This window comes from Phacochoerus africanus, chromosome X, assembly GCF_016906955.1.
Source record: "Phacochoerus africanus isolate WHEZ1 chromosome X, ROS_Pafr_v1, whole genome shotgun sequence".
NCBI lineage: Eukaryota > Metazoa > Chordata > Mammalia > Artiodactyla > Suidae > Phacochoerus > Phacochoerus africanus.
In genome coordinates this window covers 127,198,759-127,224,610 of record NC_062560.1, presented here as the reverse complement: position 1 = coordinate 127,224,610, position 25,852 = coordinate 127,198,759, and the positions used below count along the sequence as shown (strand labels likewise).

Genomic DNA, 25,852 nt, shown 5'->3' with positions numbered 1-25,852 from the left:
AGACATAGCCAGTGTTTCTGTAAAGACGGGGCCGCTGGCCAGTGGAAGCCCAGGATTAGGGTGTGTTCGCTTACTGCCCCAGTGAATAAACACTCTCCAAATGCCTCCTCTGTGCCAGGCATGTCTCCAAGACTGCAGGGAAAGCAGTGAGGGAGACCGCCAGCCCTGCCCTCAAAGAGCCCACAGGCTGGAAACTAGATCCATCAAAACGGGCCATAAAGGGGGATCAAAGAGACTCACAAGCAGCCTAGAGAGGGGCTGACGGACTGCCTAGGGTGGGAGCAGGTTCAGTCGAGGGAGCCTGCTCTGACAAGGGGGTGCCTGAGCTGAGTCCTGAAGGCCCACCTGGGCTTAGGCAGGCAGCGGAAGACAACAGAGGGTACTGCAGGCAGAGTGAGGCCCGGAGAAGGGGAAAAGAGAAACATGGGGCGAAGAGAGGGGTTGACGGAGGAAGGGAGGGAAGGTTAATAGCAGACTGGAGCAATAACCACAGCCAGTTCAAAGGAATTTATTAACTTGTAAGTGCCCACCCACCACCGGCCCCTCGGGGCCTCTTCAGAGATGCTCTGCAGAGAGGGCTGGTGGTCAGAGCTCCCAGGTGACCTTGCCTGCTAGCTGACTGCTGGATCCTCACTCCCTGGTCCCCTGCAGACTGAAGGGGTCCCACTCCTGGTTGGCAGACAGACAGACAGATCAACAGAGCAGGCCTCAGGGTGCCTGACAGGGAGAAGTGGCACTGAGTAAGTGCCCCCCGACCCGCCCCCCTCCACACCCTCTGCCTGCCTGGGGAGACAGGCACTGGGGGCCTGTGCTAAACGTCTGAGCCGGTGCTTGAACTACATACACGAGCGGGGACATGGAGGTGTTCAGACACATAACAGAAGAGCGAGGGCCAGAACCAAGTGACAAGTGGCTAGGTGCAAAGGAGCCTGCAGTGATGGGAGCCTCAGGGTGCCCACCCTCCTACAGATGGGCTTCTTCAGGACAAATCCCTTAAAACAGTTCAGCTTCTCCCCTCTTCTTTCCTCAGACTTGGACTGGCTGAAGCTTCTGGAAGCCAAGCCAAACACGGCCTGCACTGTGCACAAAATTGCCTGTCAGCTGGACTTGGAGAAGGGCTTCTGGGTGATTGAGCCAAAACCTGTGGACAAAAAGGCTTCTGGAAGAATTCAAGGGGATGTGAGGGAATGCATATATATGTGGGGACCTACACAGCTCTTCTAGCTCCTGGGGTCAAGGCCAAGGCTGGAGAGGCAGTGGGGCCCAAGCCGTTATGGGTTCTCAGCAGAAGCTGGCTCGGGGCTGTTCATCCCATCTGACAGGTAGTCGTCCTCATTATTCTGTTTCATCTTGGTTTCCAAAACTGTGATGCGCTGCTTGAGCTTCTGCTGGGCCCCCGTGTACTCGGCCAGCAGGCGGGCAAAGCGCGTGTACAAGGTCTCCATGTTGGTCTCCAGCTGTTCTAGCTTCTCCTGCACATTCACCTCCATGCTGGCTGCCACCTCGTTCTCATCCAGCAGCCCCTCCTTCATCAGGATCTCCCGGCCCCTCTCCTCCAGGACCTTCTTGGCATCCGGGTACTCAGTGACAGCTTCCATAAGGTCGTCCTTGGACAAGCAGAAGAGATCTGAGTAACCAAGGCTGCGGATATTGGCTGTACGTCGATTGCCCATTTTGCTGCCCTTGATGTTAAGGATGCTGATCTCTCCAAAGCAACTGCCAGCTGAGAGCAGGGCATACTGAGTGACACCATCATCAGCAACCACTGCCAGTTTCCCCTCCTTGATTATGTACATCTCCTTCCCAATATCCCCCTTGCGGCAGATGTAATCTCCAGGGCTGAAGACCTGAGGACGGAGCTTTAATACCAGCTCCACCAGCAGACCAGCCTCACAGTCCTGGAAGATGCGCACTTTCTTGAGTGTGGACAGGTGGACATTGATGGCTATCTCTGCTCTCAGCTTGGCCGGCAGGTTCTTGAGAACTTCCCGCTCATCCACACTCTTCTTATTGGTCCACAGGTAGTCAAACCACCTAATGACCTTGGCTTCCATCTCCTTGCTGACCTTTCGGAACTGCATGTAATGTTTGACGGCATCAATCTTGGCCTGGAACTCAGCCCGGGTGGCATTCATGTTGGAGATCATGGAGCCCACGTTTCCCACGATGGTGGCAAAGATGAGGACACCAATTAGGAAATCAAAGATGACAAATAGGTACTCCTCATCCTTGACAGGGGGCGGCGTCTCCCCAATGGTGGTGAGGGTCAGTGTAGACCAGTAAAGGCAATAGATGTATTCCCTAGCCAGGTAGCCATACTCAGGGTCGGTGATGTTGGGGTAAACCCAGGTATCAACCCCAAAGCCAATGGACTTGGAGATGGCATAGTAGATGCAGGCATTCCAGTGGATGATGACCAAGATGTAGAGGACCAGGTTGCTGATGCGGAAGATGTTGGGATAGCTGGTGCGTGTCTCAGTGCGGTCAAAGAACTCAAACATGCGGGCAAAGTGTAGCAGGCGGTTGAAGCGCACCTCAGGACTGTGGATGCCCACAGCAAAATAGATCAGGTCTGTGGGGATGATGGAAGCCACATCCAGCTTGAACTGAAGGGTATGGATGTAGTTGTCCCGTAACTTCTTGGGATCTCTGACCAGCAGCCCCTGCTCCAAAAAACCTAATGGGGACACAAGCCAGAATATCACCTCTGCCCCAAGGCCTGTCCCTCCTGATAGACTAATACTCAGCAAGGAGCAAACTTCTTGCTCAACCCTCCTTCCCAAGGAGGAGTATGGGAAACTCATGGCCTTGCTGGCCATAAGTATGCTAAGACATTACCCCCAGGTCTGAAACTCACTAAGTATGTAGGGAGCATGAGGTTCAAAGAGGGGCAGGCACCAACCTGTGTCACAGCCAGACAGTTGAGGCTAAAACCATGTCAAGAGCACTTCCTAAGAATTTGGACTCAAGCTTCTGGACTTAAGGGTCATGCTCACTTACCTGTGCGCAGTCGGATGAGGAGGTCTATGATGTAGACCACATCCGAGAAGTAGTCCAGCACCAGCCACGCTATGTAGTAACCCTTCTGCAGGTCACTGAAGCAGGCTCTGCAGGAAGACAGGGTTGGGCTTCACCCTCAAAGCCAGCCAAGGCTCCCTGAAATCCCCAAACCCACTGCCCACTGTGAGCAAGGCTTGGGATGGCCACCAGGGGCACTAATGAGTCACAGCCCGTTTGCCAATGAGACACTTGTTCACAAGCAGCTACTACTCCGATCTTTATTACTACACAGCCATTCACCACATAGACATCACCACTGACCATTACTTGTCTGTCTCATCCGCTGGACTGTGAGCTCCAAGAGGACAGAGATCACTTCTCAGTCATTACTGCGTGCCCTGTGTCCTAGCCCAGAGCACATCCTAGCCAGGATCCCAGTGCTCAGCAAGTGTGAGCTGAATGAAAAATGGGTCCTTGGAAGAATGGACATGATGCATAGCTGAATAGCCTCCATGCTCAGCTCTTCAACATACACCTATTAAGAACCCAATAAGGAGCCCTGGCCAACTCTACTGAGAGAGAGAGAGCAGCAGCTGTGCCTAGACCAGAGGCAGTGGGAATGAGGAGAGGCTGGAGGCTGCAGGAGGGTTTTAGGGGGAAGACTTGGTGACTGGTTGGGTAGGGGCCTCAAGTGTCTAAATAGCCGACCTCCTCTTGCCACCCAAGTCTCCGCCAAGGTACCGCCTCCTATGAGAGGTCTACCCTGACTGTTCTTCCTCTGGTAGCTCTCTGCTTCCAGTCCCTGGAGCATCTCGGGCCTTGCAAGGGTGCGGGATGCATTGGAGGGGCCAAGAGTGTATGTGAGGAGGGGCTGCAGGGCTGTCGTGGTTGTCCTGCGAGGAGAGGAGGGTGGCCTCACCTAGGACAGTATTAGTGTGGATACGGAAGTAGGAAGAGGCCACAGATGCCAGGAGAAGGATGGACATGGAGCTTGGGCAGCTTATTAAATGGGGTTGGGGGAAGATTGGGGCTCATAGGGCCAGAGGGAGGGGCGGTTGTTGAGCGGGGGATCCAGAAAGAAGGCTGGGTTGGGGTGAGCTCTGTGTCCACACCTGGGACTGGTGTGCTCTCAGGTCACGGGCCTGCAGGCTAAGTCGCTTTGGCCACCCCCTTCCAGACCAGTCCCTGCTCACCTGGCCACCAGTAGGCACCAGTTGTAGAGGACAGGCAGAGCAATGACAAACAGCCAGCGATAGTACCAGTCCCCAGCTGGGTCCAGGACGAAGAGTTCAAATTTCTTCCTGAAGAGACAGGCAGGGGCCGGGCGTGGGAACTACGTCCCCATTGTGGCAGCACCCCAGCTCCCAGAGGCTAGGAGACCCTGAAAAAGCCATGCCTAAGGGGATGTGCAGGGTGAGAGACGGGTTGTCTTAGGGCTTCATTTATCAGGAAGCCGCAGGCTGGTACTGGGCACCTGAGTAGAGCTCGGTCGGGTAAGGGACACCCCTCTCCTCTTCCTATTGTGACCCCACATGGGCCCGTTGGCTCTTGTGTGCCCTGGGAGCCACTTGCCCAGAGGGCATGCGAGGGGCAGCCTTTCGCGGAGGCAGCTGTGAGCACAGCGTGGTGATGAGTGCTTGGGCCAGTTCCCACCACCCTCCGGGAAGAGAGAGGAACTCCCAGCAAGTGAGCAACACGTGCTTCCTGCCCCCACCCCCTCCCTGTTTGATCCCCGGCCTCCAGCCCCCAAAGCACTTTCCCAGATGCTGTGTCCTCTGCCTTGGCAGGCACTCTTTGCCTCTCCTGGCCAGAGGTGGGGAATGTCGGCTTGGCCAGACAGCCACAGTCGCCTACTCATTCCTCAAAGAACAGACGCTCCAGCTCTGCCTTCTCTGCCCTCCCGCTCCGTCTTGCTCGACTGTTTCTGGGCCTTCCCCGGCCAGACAGCGCCCAACGTGGCCTCTTCAAAGGCCCCTCTCCGTGCTGCCATGTTGGCATCGCCTCTACGGCACTCCCCACAGAGAGTGGAATGTTCCAGTTAAAACCAGAGGGGTCTCCCCTGCCCACCCCTTTCCCAGGCTGCACAGCTATACTTGGTGGCCTTGCCCTCGCCGTCCTTGTCGCCTTTGCCATCTCCTTGCTGCGTCGTCACGGTCTGGAGCTCAGGCCCACGGAAACGCTCGAGGAACGAGTCGGGTCGAGGCTCCTCTTCGCGGAAGTTCTTGTTGGCCCAGTCCCTGATGACGCCCAGCAGGCGGACGATCCTGGAGGTGAGAGTGGGAGCGGGAGCCAGGGACGAGAGCCACGCCCAGGAAAGAGGACCTGCCCCGGGGCGGGGAATGGGGTTTGGGCGGGACTCCACCTGCAGCCCAAGGGGGAGCACCCTACTCTGACCTGTCTTCCCTGAGCACCCTCTCAGGGAAGACAGGTCAGGAGGAAGGTTGGCACAGGCTTCCTGAGGGAGAAAGGGGAGCTAGGACCTCCCAGAGGTCTTGACGGAAAGGCCCCGTGGGACTGAGGGGATCCCATGACCTGACCGGCCCCATGGGAGGGAGGGCGTAGCAGCAGGGCAGTGGCGAGGCCCACCTGCGGAAGCCACCCCGCCCCCGCTGGGGAGCATCCAGCTCTGCCAGCCTCTGTAGTTCTGAAGACGTGTCATCGTCGGCTGCAGACTGTGGCCTGCAAAGGAAGCAGAATTGACCAAGGGCTTTTTCTGTCCATGCTTTCTCTCCTATTAGCCCCCTCCCCTCCGGGAAAATGCCTAGAAATCCCAAGGTCCTTTTAGACGGTGTCCTTAAGCCAAAGATTGTTTACCCTGTGACAGTGAGGCAGAACTGGGAGGAAGGGACGGCTTCAAGGCCACTGCTGAAATGACCCAAGCCTCAGCAGACTCACCTGCTGCTAGTCCTGTGGTCATCTTTGCCGTTGGCCTTGATGGTGGGAGGTGCGTGATGGTTGTGGTTGGCTGGGGAGCTCTTCACGCCATTGGCCTTTTCTGTCATCCTCCATGTACGACCAGGACCCTCACCTGCCAGGGAGAGGTCCGAGAGGAAGGTCACAGAGGTTGCTGGCACCCATCTGGGCCTCCCCTGGGTATTGCTGCGGCAGCGCAGGGCAAGGAGATCTGCACTGCCAGGGGGCAGGCTCCATGCTCCAGGGAGCTGATGGTCATTTGAAAGGGGAACGGTGCTAAATCGCAACATGTGTTTCTTTGCTTTTACCCCAGTGGATGTTTTGACATATGAACTATTAAAGCTAAAAACAAAACAAAACAAAACAAACAAAAACCCCTCTGAGCCATCTTCTGGTGGCCCTGCTTTGCAGATGTCTGGCATATGCTGAAGCTGCTGAGCATGTCCAAACTAGCCCCTGCCCCCAGACTCCTGCCACATGGGAGGAGATGCATCTCCTTGGCCCAGAGCAGCTGCCACACACACCCCTCCTGGCTCTCTGGTTCCCCTCAGCAGAGACCACCTCAGAGCCCCCTGAGCAAGAGCGCTGTCCATCCTTTTAGCTCATCACCTTCTCTCCAGCACCCTCAGGCCGGGGACCAAACAGTAGCCCAGTGGGTGGGGCCGAGAGTGAGGAGGAGAGAAGGGAGCGCTCCCCCAGGCTCTATAGGCAGTGGTCGAAGTCAGCGCTCTCTCCTTTGGGCTATGGGGAGCCTTGGAAGGGCTGAGCAGGAGCAAGGCAAGGACAGCATTGCACTGGGGAAAGATCCTTCTGACTACGAGGTGGACACTGGATTGGGGGGGGCAAGAGTGGAGGGAGGGTGGGTTGGGTGTGGGGAGGGAGGGAGAGCGGGGAGGAGGGGGGTGGCATCACACAGGGAGAGCCCTGGAGAACCCAACGTTTAGGAATTGAGTGGAGGAGGAGTCTACTCCACAGCATAGACTGAGAATGGAAAAATCAAGAAGAGAGACAGGAGATTGTGTTCCCCCTGTGTCTTACGTGGGGTCAGGGCAGCTGGGACAGAAGCAATGAGCACGCCCCACAGCAGCGTACCTGTGGCCCTAACGCTGGAGCCCGCCCCCACTTCCAGCGGCTGAAGCCGTCGCCATGGCGATGGCAGGCACGTCAAGCTCTGCGGTGAGTGATAATAACAAGCAGCCTCAGAGCCGCTCACCTGGTGCTCTCTGTGGGACTGTGGCAGCGGGATGCTAATGAGGGCACCCGAGGGAGAGAAACTGGCATCCCCGAGTCCCTGCTTAGACCCTAGGGGTGGCAGACCATGGAGACAGAAAGTTCCAGGCAATGCAAACAAAGCTGGGGCACTTGCCCTGCTCAGGTTTTCAGAGCTGGCCTCCCGGAAGCCTGGAGAGGAGGAGGAGGAGGGGGACTCTGTAGAGCGTGGTCCGGGGGATGAATGACAGCGGTAGAGGAGGGGCAGCAAAGGTCAAGTCCATTGCAGGATGGGGGGGCCACTGCTGTGGGGGTCTGGACCCCGAGCGCAGAGTGAGCCACGCTTACAGGAATAGGGCAGAGGAGACCAGGGCCAGACCGGAGACTTGGACCCGGACCCCTTCCCCTACTTATTGCCCATCCCCAATAGTTGTAGGCCTGAGCCCACGAGAGAGAAAGTGCGGGGTGACATGATATTTATGACATCGGTGAGGTTTTGGCCCCAAGACAGACTTCTCTCCCATGATCCCTGCTCCCTCCGTGCCAGGAAGAGGCCCTCCCCTCAGGCTGGCTGCTGCGCCTGCCCCGCCACCCACACTCCCCTGTAGGGCGCTGGCCAGGAACAAGACAGCTAGGCCAGGGCTTCTAGTCAGCGCCCTCCCTCCAGAAAACTTCCATTGTCACATCCAAGCAGCCTCTCTCCTCAGTCGACTGTCCCCCTCAAAGTGTCACCAATCCTTCCGTTCGCTGCCTTCTGTCCCCAGGGCCCCAGCCTGGTCGCGAGCCTTCACTGCTTCTTTCCAGGCCTGCGGCCGCAGACCCTGACCAACCCAGCACTCACTGGGGTCTGGTCCACACTAAAGACAGGGACCCCAGGGCTGCTGGCAGGTAAAGCTCTCAGAGGGGACGAGGAGCCCGCACAGCACGAGACCGCGGAGGACAGGCCCCAGGAGATGGGAGGCCTCAGGAAGGGACGAGGCCGTGGGGCGCCGCTGCCGGCAGAGCCCGACCCTGCTTCCCCCGAGGTGGGGCTGGAGGATGTACGTTTGTAGAAGTTTTTTGGGTTTTTTTGCTTTACGCTGCTATGGTTGTTATTCTTTTCCAGAAAGGGGAGAGTGAAGCAGCAGTAGAGGTTTTGAGGCGGGATTGAGTACATGAGGAAAACATCTGTGCCTTCAACCACCGCCACTCAGGGCCGGAGCTCACGGAAGTCGGATAGAATGGCTGCGGCCAGGGAGCAGAGCAGGTGAGAGCAGGGGCCGCGGTGAACAGGCCAGGAGGGGAAGCGGGGCAGGCAGTGGCTCATTCGCCTCTCACTGCTGCCCAATGCTCTTTCCTTCTATTCCCAAGGCGTGTACTGAGGTTAGAGGGCTGAGTGTGGCAGGGTCTCTGATCTCAGTGTTGCTCCCAGAATAAAAGAAAAAAAGCCAGAAACGCAATTCATCCTCAGAGCCATTTCTCTGTTCACTCCTGTTCTTTCTCTCAGCATCATTTGACACCGCTTATTCACTGTCTCCTTGAAATCGTGGGACCCACATTCCCAGCTCTCCTCCTGCCTCACTGGCCAATTCTTAGCGGCCCCTGAAGAATCCCCCTCCTTTTCCTTTTTTTTTTTTTTTTTTTTTTTTGCTTTTTAGGGCCACACTCATGGTATATGGAGGTTCCCAGGCTAGGGTTCCAATCAGACCCAGCCTACACCACAGCCACAGCAACTTGGGATCGAAGACGCACCTGCAGCCTACACCACAGCTCATGGCAACATCGGATCCTTCACCCACTGAGAGACGCCAGGGATCGAACCCACAATCTCATGGTTCCAGGTCAGATACGTTTCTGCTGTGCCATGACAGGAACTCTCCCCCCTCCTTTTTCCTAATTTTAAAGTTTGGACTGTCCTAATGTCAGTGTTTGAATAGATTCCTTCTCTTTTTCTCTCCTTGCCCTTTCTTCTTCCAGTCTTCTGGCTTTAAACACATCTGTACACGGGTGATTTACAATATATAACACCAGCTCAGCCTCTCTCTTGAGCTACTGTGGGTCTCCTGGACATGACCACCTGGAGGTTGAATAAGCATCTTGAACTGAATTTGTCCAAAAGTGAGTGCTTGATCTTCCCCTTCAAACCATATTTGTGTGTATCTCAGTAAAGACAGTGCTGTTGGCCCACTTAGTCAAGTTAAAGACTTTAGAATTATCCTCCACTTCTCCCTTTCTTTCATACTCCCACACCCTACATATGCAAATCTTGTGGCCTCTACCTTCAAAACATACCCTGTATCCAATCACTTCTCACTATCTTCACCATTAACTTCAGTCCAAGCTACCGTCTTTTCTCAGCACCTGGCACATGGTAGATGCTCAGTAAGTAAGTTTTGAATGAATGGTCAGTGAATGGGACTATACTTTTCCCAGTCCATGACACCCCTCTCTTTCTACATCCGTTACTCAGCTTAGGCCTCTGCTATCGCAATATGTGGATCTTAAAGGAACATATGACACTTCTACCTCTGGAAAAGATGGAGTAACAGGGACCAGATATACCCTGCAGATTGAAATTCGCAATCTGTGGCATCCACTTAAAATTTACCAGGCATAGAAATAATTTCCCCATAATGAAGATGACTCAGTCAATCAACATAAACCCAGAACAGGCACAAATGTAAAATTGCCAGACAGGAGTATCAAAACAACCAATACAACTGTATTCTGTATGTTCAAAAAGTTAAATAAGGGTATGGAATATGTGAAAAGACCTGGATCAAACTTCTGAAGATGAAAACTATAAACTATGAGACGAAAAATACATTAGATGAGATCAACAGCCGATCTGATATTGTAGAAAAAAAGGAGATTGGTGAACTTGAAGACAACACAATAAAACTACCCAAAAGGAAGCACAGAGAAAAAAAAGAGCAAAAAAAAAAGAAGTTCACAAAGGGGGAAGAGGTACAAAAATTACTTAAAGAAATAGTGGCTACGTGTTTCACAAATTTGCTTTAAAAACTACATGTCCACAGATATGAGAAGCTCAGTGATACTCAAGCACAAGAAACATGAAGAAAACTATACCAAGGCACATTATAATCACACTTCCCACATCCATTGATAATGAGAAAATCTTGAAAGCAGCCAGGGAAATAAGACACATTACATACAGTCACGAAAGTAAGGAAGGCAACAGATGCCCAGTAATAAAGGTGAGAATGACAGCAAGACCACTCTGAAAAGCTTCAGGCTCTCCTTCCAACTTCCAGCTTGGATGAATACACCTCACTCACACTGAATGCCTCACCATCAGCCGTTAGATATGTGTGACTGACTGAGCATTCAAGCCTTCAGCTTCTGGCACGCCCAGCCTCATTCTCCCTGTGCACCACTTCACCAAGTTCCCAAAATCCTGGGGTGAAGCCTGAGTCCAGACTATGCTGCCCTTCTTGCCAACATTCCCTCGCACATGTGTATGCACTGCCTGTGGGCACACAGCAATGTCTGCGTTGTTATGCTCTGCATCCCCGCACAGCACTGGGTCTGGCCCCTGGAAAGCACTCCATACCTAGTGGTGGGAGGAAGGAAGAGAGTAAGGGAGGAAAGAAGACATCAAAGCTAGATCTGGGGGTACTTCCGAGGAATCTCAGAAGATGGCCTCGAAGAGGGAACTGCTAGTAGGTGACACGCGCTCCAGTGGATCTTCCCAAAGGGCTCATAAAACCCTCCGGGTGACCAGATGTCTCGGCATTTTTCTAGTCCAGGCCCTCTTGGCCTTGGAGTCAGGTTAATAGCAGCCAAAAAGTTTTTGCCCTGTGATTGGGAAAGAGAACTCTTCCGCAACTGCCAGAGAAGCAGACTCTAAGTCTCAGCCAGAAAGTAGTGCCCCAGATATTCAATTCTGGCCATTGCAATAGAAAACGGTGCCTCCCCTTGGCACCACTGGCAGAGAATGGTGCCAAGGGGAGGGTCATGGGCATCATGGGCTGCAGGGTGGTAGGGCAGACAGGCAGCGACAAAGAGAGCCACATGAAAGCTAGAACGTGGCGGTGCAAGGGGCAACTTCTTGTTCATTGAGCAGCTATCACATGCTACTGCACTTGACCCAGGTTGAACTCCATTCTCAGGACAGTCTGGCAAGGCCGATGCTGTGACTATCCCATTGCACAGATCCCCACCTAAGCTGTCTGGCTCCAAAAGCACGTTCAACCATAGCGCCAGCCTGGAAGGTGAACAGAGCCAGCAACTTGGCCGTGAGTACCGAGAGGAGAGTGACGACAGAACCCGTCCAGGCACAGCAGGTTCTCAGGGCTGACTTTTGAGTGTGGAACTGAAGCTGCAGTGACCCCTTGCACCCCAGGCCTAGGGGGACAGTTGCAAGGGGCTCAGCGGTGGAGGAGAGTGTCAGGAGCTGAGAATAGGCAGTCCCGAGCTGTAGGTGAAGAGAAGGGCTGGCACTGACCTTGCTGGGTCCCTGATGCTGATCCGCCTTTGGCTAGCATCAGCCACCCTGAGGTCAGGCTCCAGGCCAGCACCTCCATGAAAAAGACGTTGGACAAGGACCTGTTGAAATCTGCAGTGGGACACTCAGGAAACAGGGCTTTTTACCAAAGAGGCTTGGCTGACTTTGGTCACATCACTCCTTTGACAAGGGACTGGAGCCTCTAGTGTGGACACCAACACATCAGAAACTTTGCAATAGATGGGTAATGAGAACCTACTGTATATCACAGGGAAATCTACTCGATACTGTGTAATAACCTATATGGGAAAAGAAGCTGAAAAGTTTTGGATACATGTATATATATAACTGATTCGCTTTGCAATATACCTGAAGCTAACACAATATTGTAAGTCAACGATCCTCCAATAAAATTAGAAAAAAGAAAGAAAGAAAGGTAGGAAGGAAGGAAGGAAGGAAGGAAGGAAGGAAGGAAGGAAGGAAGGAAGGAAGGAAAGAAAGAAAGAAAGAAAGAAAGAAAGAAAGGAAGAAAGAAAGAAAGAAAGAAAGAGAAAAAGAAAGAAAAACTTTCCATCCTAAGTGCTGCTGCCCTAGCCCCAGCCTCAATCCTGTCTGACTCCTCGCTTCTCTGCCTTCTGATCCCCAGCCCGTCCTCTCCCCCACCTTCCACGTCACCAGGGTGAGTTCAGTTAGTTCACATCTGCATCTGTCTGTCAGTCCTGCTTCCAAAATCCATAGACAGATGCCTTCACCCTAGAAATAAACTCCATCAGGGCAGGAACTTGCCTGTTTCCTTAGTAACTTATCGCCCGTGCCCAGCCCAATGGCGAGCACATATATATTTTGGTCACGAATGGATGAATGAACGAATGAATGAGTGAATTCCCTAAACTTGCTCTGCACATTCCCAAATCCACCCCTTGATTCATGTTCGTTTTTTTTCCCCACTTTATTGGTACCATAGATTTATCTATGGTATCACGTCCTGGCAATGATTTACTTGCTTATTTTCTGTCCCGCACAAGATGTCACATCCATGTGAGCAGGGACCAAGTGTGCTTGTTCCCTGCTGGGTCCCAGGATGAAGGACAGCATCAGGTACTCGCTGAATGGAGTGAGAGGTGATCAAACTCTGTACTGGGGTGTTCAAATCCCTCCTGGATCTGACCAGACCCATCCTGGCAGCTTTGTCTCCTGCAGGACCATCTCATGTTGGAGCCTGCTGGGGGTGGCCAGGGCCGGTCCTGGCAGTTCCAAAGCCACCATGGCACCCAGAGGCCCACGAGGTACGCACCCTGTCAGTGAAGTTGGGGCTCGGTGACCCTCCCTCTACAGAAGGCAGCCAGCACCCTGGAGGCCTCCATTTGACAAGTGGGACTAAGGGCTGTGCTCGTGCTGTGGCAGGAGGGGTCCAGAATAGGCGCCCCCAACACCAGCTGCCTCCTGTGGCCACAGTCTGCTTCGGATGGAGCTGGTACTTGCCATTCGGAGCTTAAGCCGAGATGCAGGGCAAGCTTAGCTGGAGGGCCAAAATGGGGAGCCTATCCCTGCCCCAGGCCTGCTGGCTGGTTCCAGAACCTTCCCTCCCCCAGAAGCTCTGATGGCTTCACTGTCGATGCATTTGCCCACATGGCGGAGGGGCTGGCTCCCCAAGCCTGAGAGGCCCGCTGCAGGCGCCCTCCTTCAAGGCTCTCCTGCGGAGAGTGCTTTTCTCAAAGCACTGAAAGCCAAGGCTGTAATCCCAGGAGGGTTTATGGGAGAAGCAGTGTGTGCCTGTGATCGCCCTACGCCTGTTCCTCCTCATGTGCAGAGAGCCAAGGAGCTCCACGGGGCCCTCCCTGTCTCCTGCCCGACCCTGCCTGGCCAGACCCCCTCCTGGCCCCTCTGCGGCCCCCAGGAGCATGGCAGGGAGGGTGGCTGGAGAAGGCACACGAAGGCCCCGATCTGGGACCTACACACCATCACAGGCACCATCCCCAACCCCAGGGAGGCCACTGGCCAGCGGCCACAAGAAAGTGTCAGCCCAATGCCAGCCCCTTTTCTCACCAATCAGACGGCTTCAGAGGCAGGGTGTCTGTCCCCTGGCCGCAGTCAGCATCTGTCGGTCGTCCGAAGCCCTCGGGAGACAAGCCTTCGGGGCTCATCCGCACCTGCAGCCAGTAGAGACCTCCTGGTGCTCCTGTCCCCAGGGCAGTGGCAGCTGGTGGCGTCTCAGTCAGAGAGCTGGCCGCCCTGCCCAACACCAGCAGGGGAGGCTGGCCATGGCCCGGAGGAGCTCATGCTGGCAGCTGAGGCAACCTCGAGACCCTGGCCCAGGGCAGCACTCGCCCGCTGGAGAAGCTGTGCGGCCCGCCGGCCAGACGCCTGATCGCCTCCCTGTGGCCCCGCACACCCCAGGCCACCAGCAGGTGAGGGGTGGACGCTGGGCCGCCTGGCTGTGGAAGCTGCTTGTCTGCCCAGACCCAGGAGCCAGCCCCTCCCAAGCTCCCTGAGGAGTCCTCCTTACGTGGAGCACGCAGCAGCGCCCGGGCTTTGTGTCTGGGGACAGACGCAGAGCCACCAGCTCCCCACCCCCATGCGCCCGCCTCTTGGCCTGGTTACAGCCCCGCCCACTTACCTGGCCAGAGGACCGGCCAGGGGGAACCTGGGAGAGACCACAGGCACCTAGGGCGGGGCGGGGTTGGAGGGGGAATCCACTCCTCCTCCAGGGCTCCCTGGCCTTGGCCTCGGCCTCCAAGAGGGGCCAGGGTTGGGGAAGGGAAAGCGGACGAGAGCCCCTGGGAGGCAAGTCCAGAGACCAGGATTCCAGGCTGGTCCCAGGTTCAACAGAGGCCCCCCCCCCCCCCCGTGCACCCTCACTCCTCCCACCCCCCTTCCCCCGCTCCACTCGCCCCGGCCCCAAGCTGCTGGGAGGCCCACCTGAGACCGAAGCCCTGGAATGTTGAGTTCCCGCGTGTGGCAGGGCTGGCGGAGGTTAGGGGCCCGCCCAGCAGAGCAGGCACAAGAGGCTCCTCGTTTTCCCCACCTGCACACTCGGCTTGGGGGGCTGCGAGCGGTGGCTTACATGGCTCCTCTGCACAGAGCGCGGGGCACACACAGGGACACGTCGGCATGTAACGGCGAGAGTTTGCAAGGATGCACACCAGGCCAGTCTCGGGGCTTAGCTTTGTGCGGGGGCTGGACGGGGGGGACAAGGGCTTTGTTAGCCACATCTGTGAGGAGGATATGTCAAGCAGGACTTGGCTCATCAAATATTTTGAAAACACAACATGCTGGCACATGGAGGGGGGGTGCCAGGGAAAGTAACAGTCAGGCTGGCCTTACCTTCTGCAGGTTTTCCCACAGAAGGCATGCCCTCAAGGCCAGGCTCCTAGGACCAAGGCAAGGCCAACCCCTCCTTTGAGGAGGCAATTAGGTCAGACTTGCTCCCAGGGGACACTGGCCAGAGGCCACCCCGCCAGCCCTTTACTTCTGCTGGGTGCCAGGTGCGGACGGCCATGGAAGGTCACCCTGGCCCCTCAAGCCCTGATCCAGCAGGGGGACTGGCTGCCCACCCCTCTAATACCAAGCCTGGGCCACCCATGGGAAGTGTCACGGAGGAGCCCTAAACGACGACCCCAACCACGAATGGGTCCCTCCCTCCCCAAGCTGTCTGTGGGGAAGGTGTCAGGAGCAGGGCTGGGCTCATGCTGGAGCATGTGGTCAAGGCCAGGGCTGCTTGGCAGGGACATAGCCTCAAGGGGACAAATGCTCCAGGACTCTAGCCTTACGGGGCCCCCGTGGAGCCCTGCAGAGGGGCTCACAGCCCGACTCCCCTCTGCGAGCAGCCTGGCAGCGGCTCCCACTCCCCTCTGGAGGCCTCTGGAGGTGGAGCGGCTGAGTAGGTACCCAGCAGGCCGAGGGGCGCCGGGCCTGGCCAGGGCTCCACCTTCGCTCACCGAGTCCAGGAGGCCTTTCTCCAGGGGCTGCCCCGCTGTTTGTTTGCGTCTCAGCTAAATTGCTCCCGAGGGCGAGCCTTTGTTTCACAACATATTTCCTACCAGGCTTTTTCTGCGAACATGTCTGTGTCTGCACGCACACGCACCCCGGCCCAGAGGGCGACCCACCCCGCCCTGCACAGCCTTCCCTTCCTCTGAGTTTCCTGAGTGGCCGAGTTGGAGCAGAAGAAAGGAGTGCCTTAAGGAGAGGCACTTGAGCACAGGGGAGCAGGGAGGTGGCCTGCGGAGCGGGCGAGTCCCGGGGCTCCGAGGCCCACTTGGAGGGGCTCTCCCTGGGCCTCTCGGCTCCCCTGACCATTCTGCAGGTGGCTTCCTCGGGCATCTCATTTCCCTCTCTGCTCTGGGACCAGGCAGGGAATCTTCCAGATGCTTCTTCACCAAATGACCTTGACCCTGCTCTCGGCAGAGCCCAAGCTGCAGCGGGATGTATGCGGGGCCACACAGGGCTGGCAGGAGGCCCACACCTGCTCTCGGAAATACTGCAGGTCCCCGGGGAGTCAGGACAGGAGGAACCCGCTCATTGTACAGGGTCCACGCAAGAGCCAGAGAGGGCGGAGCAGGGGCGGAGCAGGCTCAAGGACTCTTTCTGCCACACTCACGCGCACACACACACACACACACACACACACACACTTGCCTGTGTTTATTTTATATCTAATGACTAACAGACTCTCACTTTTGTAGACGGGGAAGCCTTGACACGCTTGGGGGCTTGAATAAGGTCCAATTAGCCACTAAAGCCAAGGACAATGTAAAGATGGGGTCTCTGCACCCCAGAGAAATGTGAGTTTATCCCTGGGGCCCGGGGAGGGGGGCGGGCAGAACTCTTCTGAAGGCCTCCTGCAGCCAGAACTCAAGCAGTGACACTTCTGCCCTCTCAGGCCAAGCCCCAATTCTCTACCCAGCAGCCCCCCCCACCCCCGTGCACGAGGGGCATGTTACAGGGCTGTGACATGAGGTGGAGGGGTGGGGGGTGGGGTGGGGTCAAAGCCCCTCCTTGGGGGCCCCCATGCAGCCTCCAGGGCTGAGTCGGAGCCTCAGCCAGTCTCAGGAGAAGCCCTCCTAGCCCCAGCCCAGCCTCAGTCTTGCTGAATGAGCCCAGGGCCGCGTTCCCCTTCCCTGGGACTCCATTTCCTCCTGAGCGAATGGAAACATTTCTGGTCCTGCCCAGGAGATTTCCTCTGATTGAGTCCTTGCATCGCCTGACCTGGACAGGCTGCCGCAGAGTGGCTTCCCCACAGGCCAGAGCCTGCCCCCAAGGAGCACCCCCCACTCTGCCCCACAGGGATGAGGATGGTGCAGGAAGGGGCACCAGGGTCTTTGTCTGGATAGGCTGTCCCCACGTGAGTCCTGGGTGCAAGAAACTCAGCCACCAGGGTTTGCTGCTATCACTAAACTTTTATTAAGAACATTCTCTGTGCAGAGCCCAATGCATGACATTGAAGAGAACAGGGAAGACACAGCCAAGCCCCTGCCAAGGATGGAACAGAAGGGACACCGAGGGCCCCCAGGCAAGATGTGGCTCCAAGACGGTCACCATGGAGCCCTGACAGGCAGGTAGGAAGCACCTACCCCTGGTGTTCCTGAGGCAACTGGATGCCACCCTCCTTGCCCTCCACGGGGGCTGCCTCTCAGCCCCCTCGGACCTTCCTCCACCTCCCAGCTGCTGCTGAAGGGTGGGGAGGAGACGACAGGGGTGGCCGAGGGAAGGAAGGGGAGGAGGGGAGGGCTCCATGTGCAGGTGGCCTGCGTGAAGCATCACTGGCGCAGCCACAGCCAGAGGTTGGCAATGCAGACGGATACCAGCATGGTGAAGAAGAGGGTCTCCCTGTGGCGCCAGGTGGCGCCCTGGTCCTCCAGGGCCCGCAGCCGCCCGGTGATCACTTGCAGCTGCCAAGAGACCAGAGCTGGCAGGTGAGCAAGGCCATGCCGGGGAAGCCCGCGCACACCGGCGGGGGGAGGAAGTGTGACCTCAGAGCGGGAAGGGGGTCTGGACCAGAAGGAGGCCGGGCAGCTGAGGCCAGGGTGTAGGGTGGGCCCCGCCGCCTCGCCCCCACTTTGGGGACCTTCCTCTTGTGTGGAAGAAGCCAGCCCATCCCAGCTGTGCCACCGCAGAGTGAGGGCCATAGGATGAGGTGACACTCAGGGGCCAGAGAGGGGCTGCCAGGGAAGTTGTCCCCCAGGCCCGTGCCCCTGCCTATTGGGGTTGCTTCCTGAGAAGACGCGGGCTTGGTCTGAAGGAAGGTGACCCCTCACTCAGACGTCTTGGCATGGCTCTTTTAGCACCAGTTTCTCCTGTGCCCCCACATCCTCTCTTCCCCCCCCCCCTCACGCCCCCCCCTTCTTCCTTCCAGCATCTCGGGGAGAGACACAGGGTTGGGGCTGGGCATCAGGATAGATACGGGAGCCAAGGGAACTGGGGGGAGGGAAGGGCAGCCTGGATGTCACCGTCACCTCCACCGCTAGAGGATAATGCGACTGGCAAGGCTGAGCATCGCCAAGGCGGGCACTGGGCCTCGGCCTCCACCCTCCGCGTGGCTCCCTGGCAATCCGACGCTCACCTGTCTTCTCATGATTTCCATCTCCAGCCCGTTTAGCTCCTCCAGGCCAATCTCAGCGATCATGTCTGCCCCCAGGTTGCTGGGAAAAAAGACAAGAGCGAGAGTCAGAGCTCCTGGGAGACCCCCATCGATCGGGTCCTTCCCCTCCCTGGTAAGCAGGTCCTGGGGCCTGAAGACTGGGAGGCGGCCCAGTCGCAGGGGTCCCAAACAAGCCAGGGGCCAGGAGGCAACGGAGCCCGAGCCCCACTGGCACGGCCAGCTGCTCACATTCCCCCCTGGCCAGCCTGCCTGCCAGCCCCTGTGGCCCAGCCTTGTCCTCGGGACCCTTCTTACCGCTCGTAAAGGAACCCCATGCCTTGGAAGCCGCCCTCCTGGCTTGGTTCTTTGGACGCTTTCTTTGGCGGCAGCTGGGGCCCCTAGAGAAAGGAACGGTCAGGCAGAGCAGCCTGGACAGAGGGCCCAGCGGAGCAGCTGCCCCGCACTCTGTCCAGGACCCATTGGAAGCGCTTGGGAACCCCACGAGGTGGCCGCCGGCCACACCCTGCATGGACCACGCTCCTCAAGAGCTCTTGGCCACCCAGGCTATGATGAAAGAAGAGCAGTGACGGTGTCCCTGCCCTCTGCCAGCACTGTCACATGCAGACACCGGCTGATCTGAGCAATGACTGAAGGAGAAAGAGGGAAAAGCCCCATTTCAAAACCAAGAAAACTGAGGCCTAGTGAGGTGACCACACTCCCTACGGACACACAGTAAGAGCCGGGGCCCAGGAAAACCGTAGCTTCCTCCTCTAGGGGAGCCCAGCTGTCCGCACGGTCTTCATTTTTATCCACCTGCGGAGGCCTCCCTGGAATAGGAGTCCCTGGCCCAGCACTCTGAGGTCAGGGTGTCTCCTGCCTTGAAGAGCCAGTGTGGGCTAGAGGAGAAGAACATTCCAGACCTGCCCGGATTCAAATCTCGACTGGAGCGCAAGTTGCTCAACACACACCACACGTCAGGGACCACGCCATCCCGTAAGTCTTCACCAATACCAAGTCATTAAAGCCTCATCACAACCCTTCCAAAGGGGTATGGCCATCAGCCCACTTTGAAAGATAGGAAAACTGAGGCACCAAGGTCCAATAGCCTGGCCAAGTCACACAGCCGATAAGCAGCAGAGGTCGGGCTTCCTTTACACTCGGATGCCTCTCCTATTTGACACTGCTTCCCCCTAAGGCTCCATTAAAGTCACTCGAAGACAGGAAAGTGGTATAAACACGTGAGAAAGAAGCTAATGGGGGAGGCAACAGAGAATGAAAGAGCTCTCAACAAGGCTGTGCAATTCGGAAGACGCTGATAAAGAAACCCAGCAAAGCAGGCTTCTGTGTGGTTCACGGCTTGGAAGCTGATGGGGCAGATTCTGCAAGGACATTGGGGGGGGGGGTCTAGAGCTGGGATGGAAAACAAGGGGCATTAACTGAAGGTCCGGACATGGAAGGATAGTTGATTTACAGTACTGTGCATTAGAAGCCTCTTAATTGCCAAAGTAGAAGCTGCCATCTGACAGGCCTCACCCGGACTCATATTTCTGCGCTGCCTCTTCTATTTGCTTCCTTCTTAAAAAGAAGTAGACACCCGGGGCTCACCTGTCACCTGAGAAGGACCTGCAACCCTCCTCTGTTCTTAAGAAAAACATGAAAGCCACCAGGCTCCATTTCTTACAATAGGGTGACTTTTCTTCCTCTCAAAAGTGGACACCGATGGGAGTTCCCTGGTGGCTCTGTGGGTTAAGGATCCAGGGCTGTCACTACTATTGCTCTGGTAACAGCTGTGTGCATACAGATACTAATACGCCTTTTAGGGTGTGCGTGTGAACAGTTGCACTTCGCGGCTGTACTATTTTATTTTCTTCTTTCCCCTCCTCTTCTTAGTTTACCTCTTCTCTTTCTTCCTCTTCTTAAGATATCTCAAAAATGGAATTCAAAGGTCAGTAGATATCACGAAGCCACCAAGATTATAAAGGGGAATTCGATGGCCAGTCTGTAGTGGGTTAAAGGATCTGGTGTTGCCACAGCTGCGGCGTAGGTTACAACTGTGGCTGGGATCTCATCCCTGACCCTTTCCTGCCCTGAGAATTCCATATCCGGTGGGGCAGCCAAAAAAAAAAAAAAAAAGAAGAAGAAGAAGAAGAAGCAACTACAACTATTTCCACTGTATCCTCTCGATTTTCCTATAGATTGAGATCAGAAGGAGAAAAAGCTTTTTCAGAGACTTGAAGGTAACATAAGGATGAGTGATTGTTCTTAGTTGGAGTTCATTTGTTTGAGGTAACATTTTTTGCTTTTAACATTTCAATATAAGAGCTAATTTAACCGGAGTTCCCGTCGTGGCGCAGTGGTTAACGAATCCGACGAGGAAGCATGAGGTTGCGGGTTCGGTCCCTGCCCTGCCCTTGCTCAGTGGGTTAACGATCCAGCGTTGCCGTGAGCTGTGGTGTAGGTCGCAGACGCGGCTCGGATCCCGCGTTGCTGTGGCTCTGGCGTAGGCCGGTGGCTACAGCTCCGATTCAACCCCTAGCCTGGGAACCTCCATATGTCGTGGGAGTGACTCAAGAAAGGCCCCCCCCCCAAAAAAAAGAGTTAATTTAACAACATTTGCAAATTCATGATAACTTGTGATCACCCATCATATGACAGGTCTAAGTGTCCAAAAAACGGTTGTCTTTCTCTCCTTTTGCTTTTAATTTTAAAAATAATCTACTGAGAATTATATACACTGTAAACCATCAGGTTTTTATTAACATTTGATGGAGATTAGGGAATGCTATGAACCATGGCAAATACCAGCTTTCCTCTGTTAATTATTTCAAAATGTTATTTTAATTTTCATGTACTTTTTAAGGCCTGGTACATTTTCCCCAAAAATGGGAAGAACAGTATGTGATTTTTTTTTCAGTTCATGTTGTGATTCTGTCAGAGGCAATAACAGCTCCATTATACCTTTTTTTCTGAACAATAAATAATGAAAGAATAGAATTGGTAAATTGCATTTCTTAATTCTAAATGTTGAATTTAATTTTAAATTCAGTAGAACAACTAAATTTGTTAAAAGTGTACTCCTTTGGTCTGAAGAGGTAACATTAATTCATCAGAGATGAACTAATTCCCTCAACCGCCCCTCCCCAATCCCATCCCACCTCAGTTTCAGGGCGTGCATAGCTTACTGAAGCCTGAACTAGTGGAGCCACTTGATGTGCCTTCAGCCTTTGAACACATGGAGCCAATTCAACGTTTATGGCTTCTTTTCATTCCCAAGAGGTCTGTGACCTGGGACTTCTTTTTATCTTTATTCATTTGTGGCTGGAATCGGTTCCATATTTATTATACCCCATTCCCTAGAAGACTCAGATCTCCTTCCTCCCCAATGGGGCTGCCTTTGCCCGATGGCATTTGCAACAGTTTAACAGTCGTGTTTCTAAAAATTGCCCTCATCCAAGGTGAATGCAGCTGGCGGAATCAGCCAAACAACAAGGACTCCAGTGATTTTTCTAGAGGAGTCACGCGTCCCCCTCCCTAAAATGGCCACCATTTTTCCTAGAACGTTTCCTCAGAAGGTGAACGGGGCTTAAGATGCACTGCAGAACAATGGGACTCAGGTGATTTTCTAGAACATCAAGCCTCCCTCCCTCTCCAACCAGGTTGCCTTCCCTCAGTAACCATTTCCAGAGTCTAACAATCAGGTTTCTAAAACTTTCACTCAACCACAGTGAAAGTAGCTTAAAGGATTGGCTACAGAGCATGAGACTCACATGATCCCCATCAACAGTCCGGTTTTCCTCTTCTGCAACCTGGTTGCTTTTTCCAAGTAACTTTTGCAACAATATAGCCACCATATTTCTAAAGCTTTCCCCCACCGGAGGTGAATGTAGCTGAAAGGACTGGCTACAAAATGATGGCACTCAAGGACTCACTCCATTCCCTAGAGCCTCTCCAAAATGGCTGCCTTTCCCCAGTATCCTTTGCAACAGTAGAACCACCATTTTTTCGAGAACATTCCCTCACTCATATGGAGTGTAGCTTAAAGGATTGGCTACAAACTGCTCAGATGCAAATGACTGGATTTCCTAATGGCCATGGAGCATAGCAATCTCACTTGCCTGAGTCTTGTCCCATCCCTAAGATATACAGATGTACATATATTTATTTGTACGTATATCTCATTTGTATATGCTTATATATTTTTATATTTTATATACTTCTACATAGAAATGCATCTATATACAGGAATAAAAACAAAATATAATATATATTGGGAAAATACAGATATATAGATATACATATGTGGCGATAAATACAGATGTGTTTATTAATAAAAGAAAGTGTTATTTCACACACTTTAGAGTTGCACAGAATACGGTATATTTGTACTCCCCAAGCAATGTGTAATTCAGCATTCTGTACTTTCAATACTGAATTCCTAGCCTAACAATGAATAGTCCTGACCCCTTGTTGGACCATGTGGCCTTCATTTCCCTGCCTACTGCACAGGAGCATCCTCTCTCACCCCTAAGTCAACATCTGGCCTTGCTTGACCTCACCATCTTCAGATTTAGATCCCCTATAGCTGCTACTCTCAAACCCAACCATGTACCAATGTCCCCATATAGTACCGTTTTCTTGGACTTGTTGGCAGCCGAATTCCAAGCTGCAGCAGAATCGGAAATCTTTGAATCCAACTTCTGACGGCGCTGAGAAGCACCCAGGGAACGGATTCCATGCTCCAACATTTCTATGGAGAAAAATGGAGGTCCCAGGAACACACATAAGCTATACCAAGGCTTCATGGGCACAGGACACACCAGAAAAGGGACAAGAACTTCTCAGGAATCACCAAACACCCATTCACTGATATCCACTGGCCAAACCCATGTCTCAGTTTCTTCATCCATTCAAGATGTAGCAGGTATTTACTGAGCATAAAGCTCTGGGCTACATGACTAAAGAGAGGACAACGGCCAGGAGATAAGATGACAGCAATCAGGAGACTGACCATGTATCTCAAGGGAGAGTGAGGGTGGCAGAAAATACTCTGTCCATGTAGATTCAGATCACTAAAAACAAGACAGAAGGAAGGGGCTACATCTAGAAAAGTCAGGAACAACACTGAAAGAGTCCAGCCATGAAAAATCTAGAGAGGCCTGCAAGGTATATGGAACAGCTATAGCACAAGGGCTGTGAGGCAGAAACAATCTTGGGATGTGCAGTAGGTCAGCAGGCCACATAGGCAGGAAACAGCAGGAAATACATGGAGGAGGTGACCTTGATCAGACCTTGCAGATCATGGTAAAGACTTTGGATTCTACTCCAAAAGGCAGGAGAAGGTATTGGAGGGTTAGGAGAGAGAAATCATTTGATTGATCTTGTGAACTGAGCCTTGGGAATGTTTTGCGATAGACACCTCCCTCATATCATCAATCCCTTTCTCTCCAACTCCCCTGTCACTCAAGCCACAAATATATGTGTACGTGAACCAAGGCCCCTCCCACACGTACCCCCAATCCATGCATCAACATACATGCAGATATGAATATCTGCCCAGCCACTCATGCACAGTTTCCCACACACACACTCACACACATACACACACACACACACACACACACACACACACACACAGGTGCAGACACTCAAGGGAAGGTCCATTTCAGGGGCTCCTCACCTGCTATCAGCACTTGCTCGCGGCTAGGCTCCTGGCTTTTAGGAACCAGCTCTTCAGCCAAGGACATTTCTACCTTCTTGGTGTTAGTGGAGCCTCCTGCCATCACAGCCAGCTCTTCACTTGTAAGCAGTGGCCAAGGATGCACAGAGAGCAGGGCACAGAGGACGCTCTGGGAAAATCAGCTCTTTGAGGGGTGGGAGCTCAAGGATATATCTGGACATGGGGGTGGAGCCAGACTCCCCCTCTGCGCTCAGGCCTTGGACCCAGTACCTCCTGTTCCTGCTGTATCTTGCTGGCTGGGTTCGAGGCTTTGTCCCCTGCTACTCTGTAAGTAACTTAGGGGAAGAGATAAGACTTGGAACATTTGTCTGTGAGAACCTCCCTGGTTCTTGGGCCACCCGATTTGGTCCCACAGGGGCACGGGCAGGCTCCACGCTGCATCAATTCTAGAAAGAGGTGGGGGGGGGTCAGTACCCCAGAGCCAGTTTTTGGCCAAAGCAGAGTTACATCCCGAGCCTGTCATGGCTCCTGCAAGGCCTTCTCTGGCCAGTAATCCACCCCGCCTCAGAAGGCATCTTCTGTAGAGCATGCCCTGCCTCCCCTCCAGTCCAGAGTTCCCAGGCAGGGCAGATGGCCTTTTGAGGCCCTGGGTCAGACTGCACAGGAACCCTTAGGGCCAAAGGAGGGAAGGCAAGAGAGTAGGGACCTGCCTACAGCCCCTAGAGCCCTGGGGTCTCCAGGTCCTGCACCTCTTGGTCTAAGTCAAAATTCTCCCTCAGTTTTGCTATCAAAGTCTTTTGTAGCTGTTGTCCATGCCTACAATCAGCGGGCTTGAAGTAAAAGATGTGCCTAATCCTCGATGGTGTGGGTGGGCCTTGTCCAATCAGTTGAAGACCTTAAGAGAAAAGAGGTCTCCCAGAGAATTAATTCTCCTCAAGACTGCAGCATCCACCCTGAAGATTCCAATGCGCTGAACTGCCCTGCATATTTTGGCCTTGCTAGCCTCACAATGGCATGAGCAAATTTCTTAAGATAAAATTTTCCAGACACACACACCCACATGCATACGTACACACATACACATATATGTATCCTATTGCTTCCATTTCTCTGGAGACCCCTGCCTGACGCACCCACCAACGATGAGCCCCCAAGCCCCTGGGGGAAGAGGAGGCTATCTTGTTAAAGAAACCCAGCACAGCTTCGGCCAGGTGGGAGCGAGCTCCGAGGAGGAAGAGGGGAGGGGGAGAGGAAGGGAGGAAGGAAAGGGCAGGGAGAGGAAAGGGAGGGGCCAGACTCGTTTCGAGAGGGTGGCAAGACCTGGGCTGCCTGACCCCCTCCCCAGCCCCATCTGTCCAGCATGGGGAGCAAGCTCTCCAGATCGGATAGGATCGGGTCGGAGCGGACAAAGGCCCTGCCTGCACTCCTGAGGGCCCTGGAGAAGTGCCTCCCGGCTCCAACAGAGCAGCTACGATGAAATCCAAGCCTCCTGGAGGCCACCTTACGAACAGAGAAGTGCACTCTGCAGGACCCAGGAGCCTGGGATGCAGGAGCTGTGGGTTTCTGGCAGGCTAGGGATGCCAATTGATTTGGGATCTCAAATAAACCACAAATAATTTTTTTTTTTTTTTTTTTTTGCAGCATATGGTCTGGGCAATGTTTGGGATGCGGATAACTGAAAAATGATTCAGGGCTTATCTGACATGCACGTTTAACTGGGTATCCTGTATTTTATCTGGCAACCCTAGGCCCTGCCTCTCCTCCCCATGAGCTGAAGAGCTGACCTTGAGCAAGTCTTTCCTTTGGGCCTCCGTCTCCCCATTGGATGATGGCGCTAATAATCCCCTCCCTACAGGGTGCTTGATTTTGAGAGCAGTCACGTCAGCAGAGTGGGACACGTAAGGTTCTCGAGCACGACCGTGCACTGTTGACCTCAGATCAGAATCCACTCTGACTGCCAACTGGCCCTGACCAGCTGGGGCTTCCTGGCCCTGGGGCAATGGGTCCAGGCGCATGCAGAAGCACTGCC

General features: G+C 54.3%; 2 protein-coding genes across 2 annotated transcripts; both read right to left on the bottom strand.

The window, feature by feature from the left end:
* Positions 1 to 533: 533 nt before the first annotated feature.
* CNGA2 (cyclic nucleotide gated channel subunit alpha 2) lies at positions 534 to 6,028 on the bottom strand. The gene is made up of 6 exons (XM_047765455.1): positions 5,896 to 6,028; positions 5,587 to 5,679; positions 5,094 to 5,264; positions 4,194 to 4,301; positions 3,001 to 3,107; positions 534 to 2,677 (listed from the first exon to the last, which is right to left on the bottom strand). The coding sequence occupies exons 1-6, from the start codon at positions 6,000 to 6,002 to the stop codon at positions 1,272 to 1,274; spliced, it is 1,992 nt and encodes a 663-aa protein (XP_047621411.1). The 5' UTR covers positions 6,003 to 6,028; the 3' UTR covers positions 534 to 1,271.
* Positions 6,029 to 16,945: 10,917 nt separating this feature from the next.
* On the bottom strand, positions 16,946 to 25,010 carry FATE1 (fetal and adult testis expressed 1). The gene is made up of 5 exons (XM_047765453.1): positions 23,824 to 25,010; positions 22,775 to 22,893; positions 18,462 to 18,544; positions 18,129 to 18,207; positions 16,946 to 17,457 (listed from the first exon to the last, which is right to left on the bottom strand). Exons 1-5 carry the CDS (start codon positions 23,924 to 23,926, stop codon positions 17,326 to 17,328), a joined length of 516 nt encoding a protein of 171 aa, XP_047621409.1. The 5' UTR covers positions 23,927 to 25,010; the 3' UTR covers positions 16,946 to 17,325.
* Between the last annotated feature and the right edge of the window lie 842 nt (positions 25,011 to 25,852).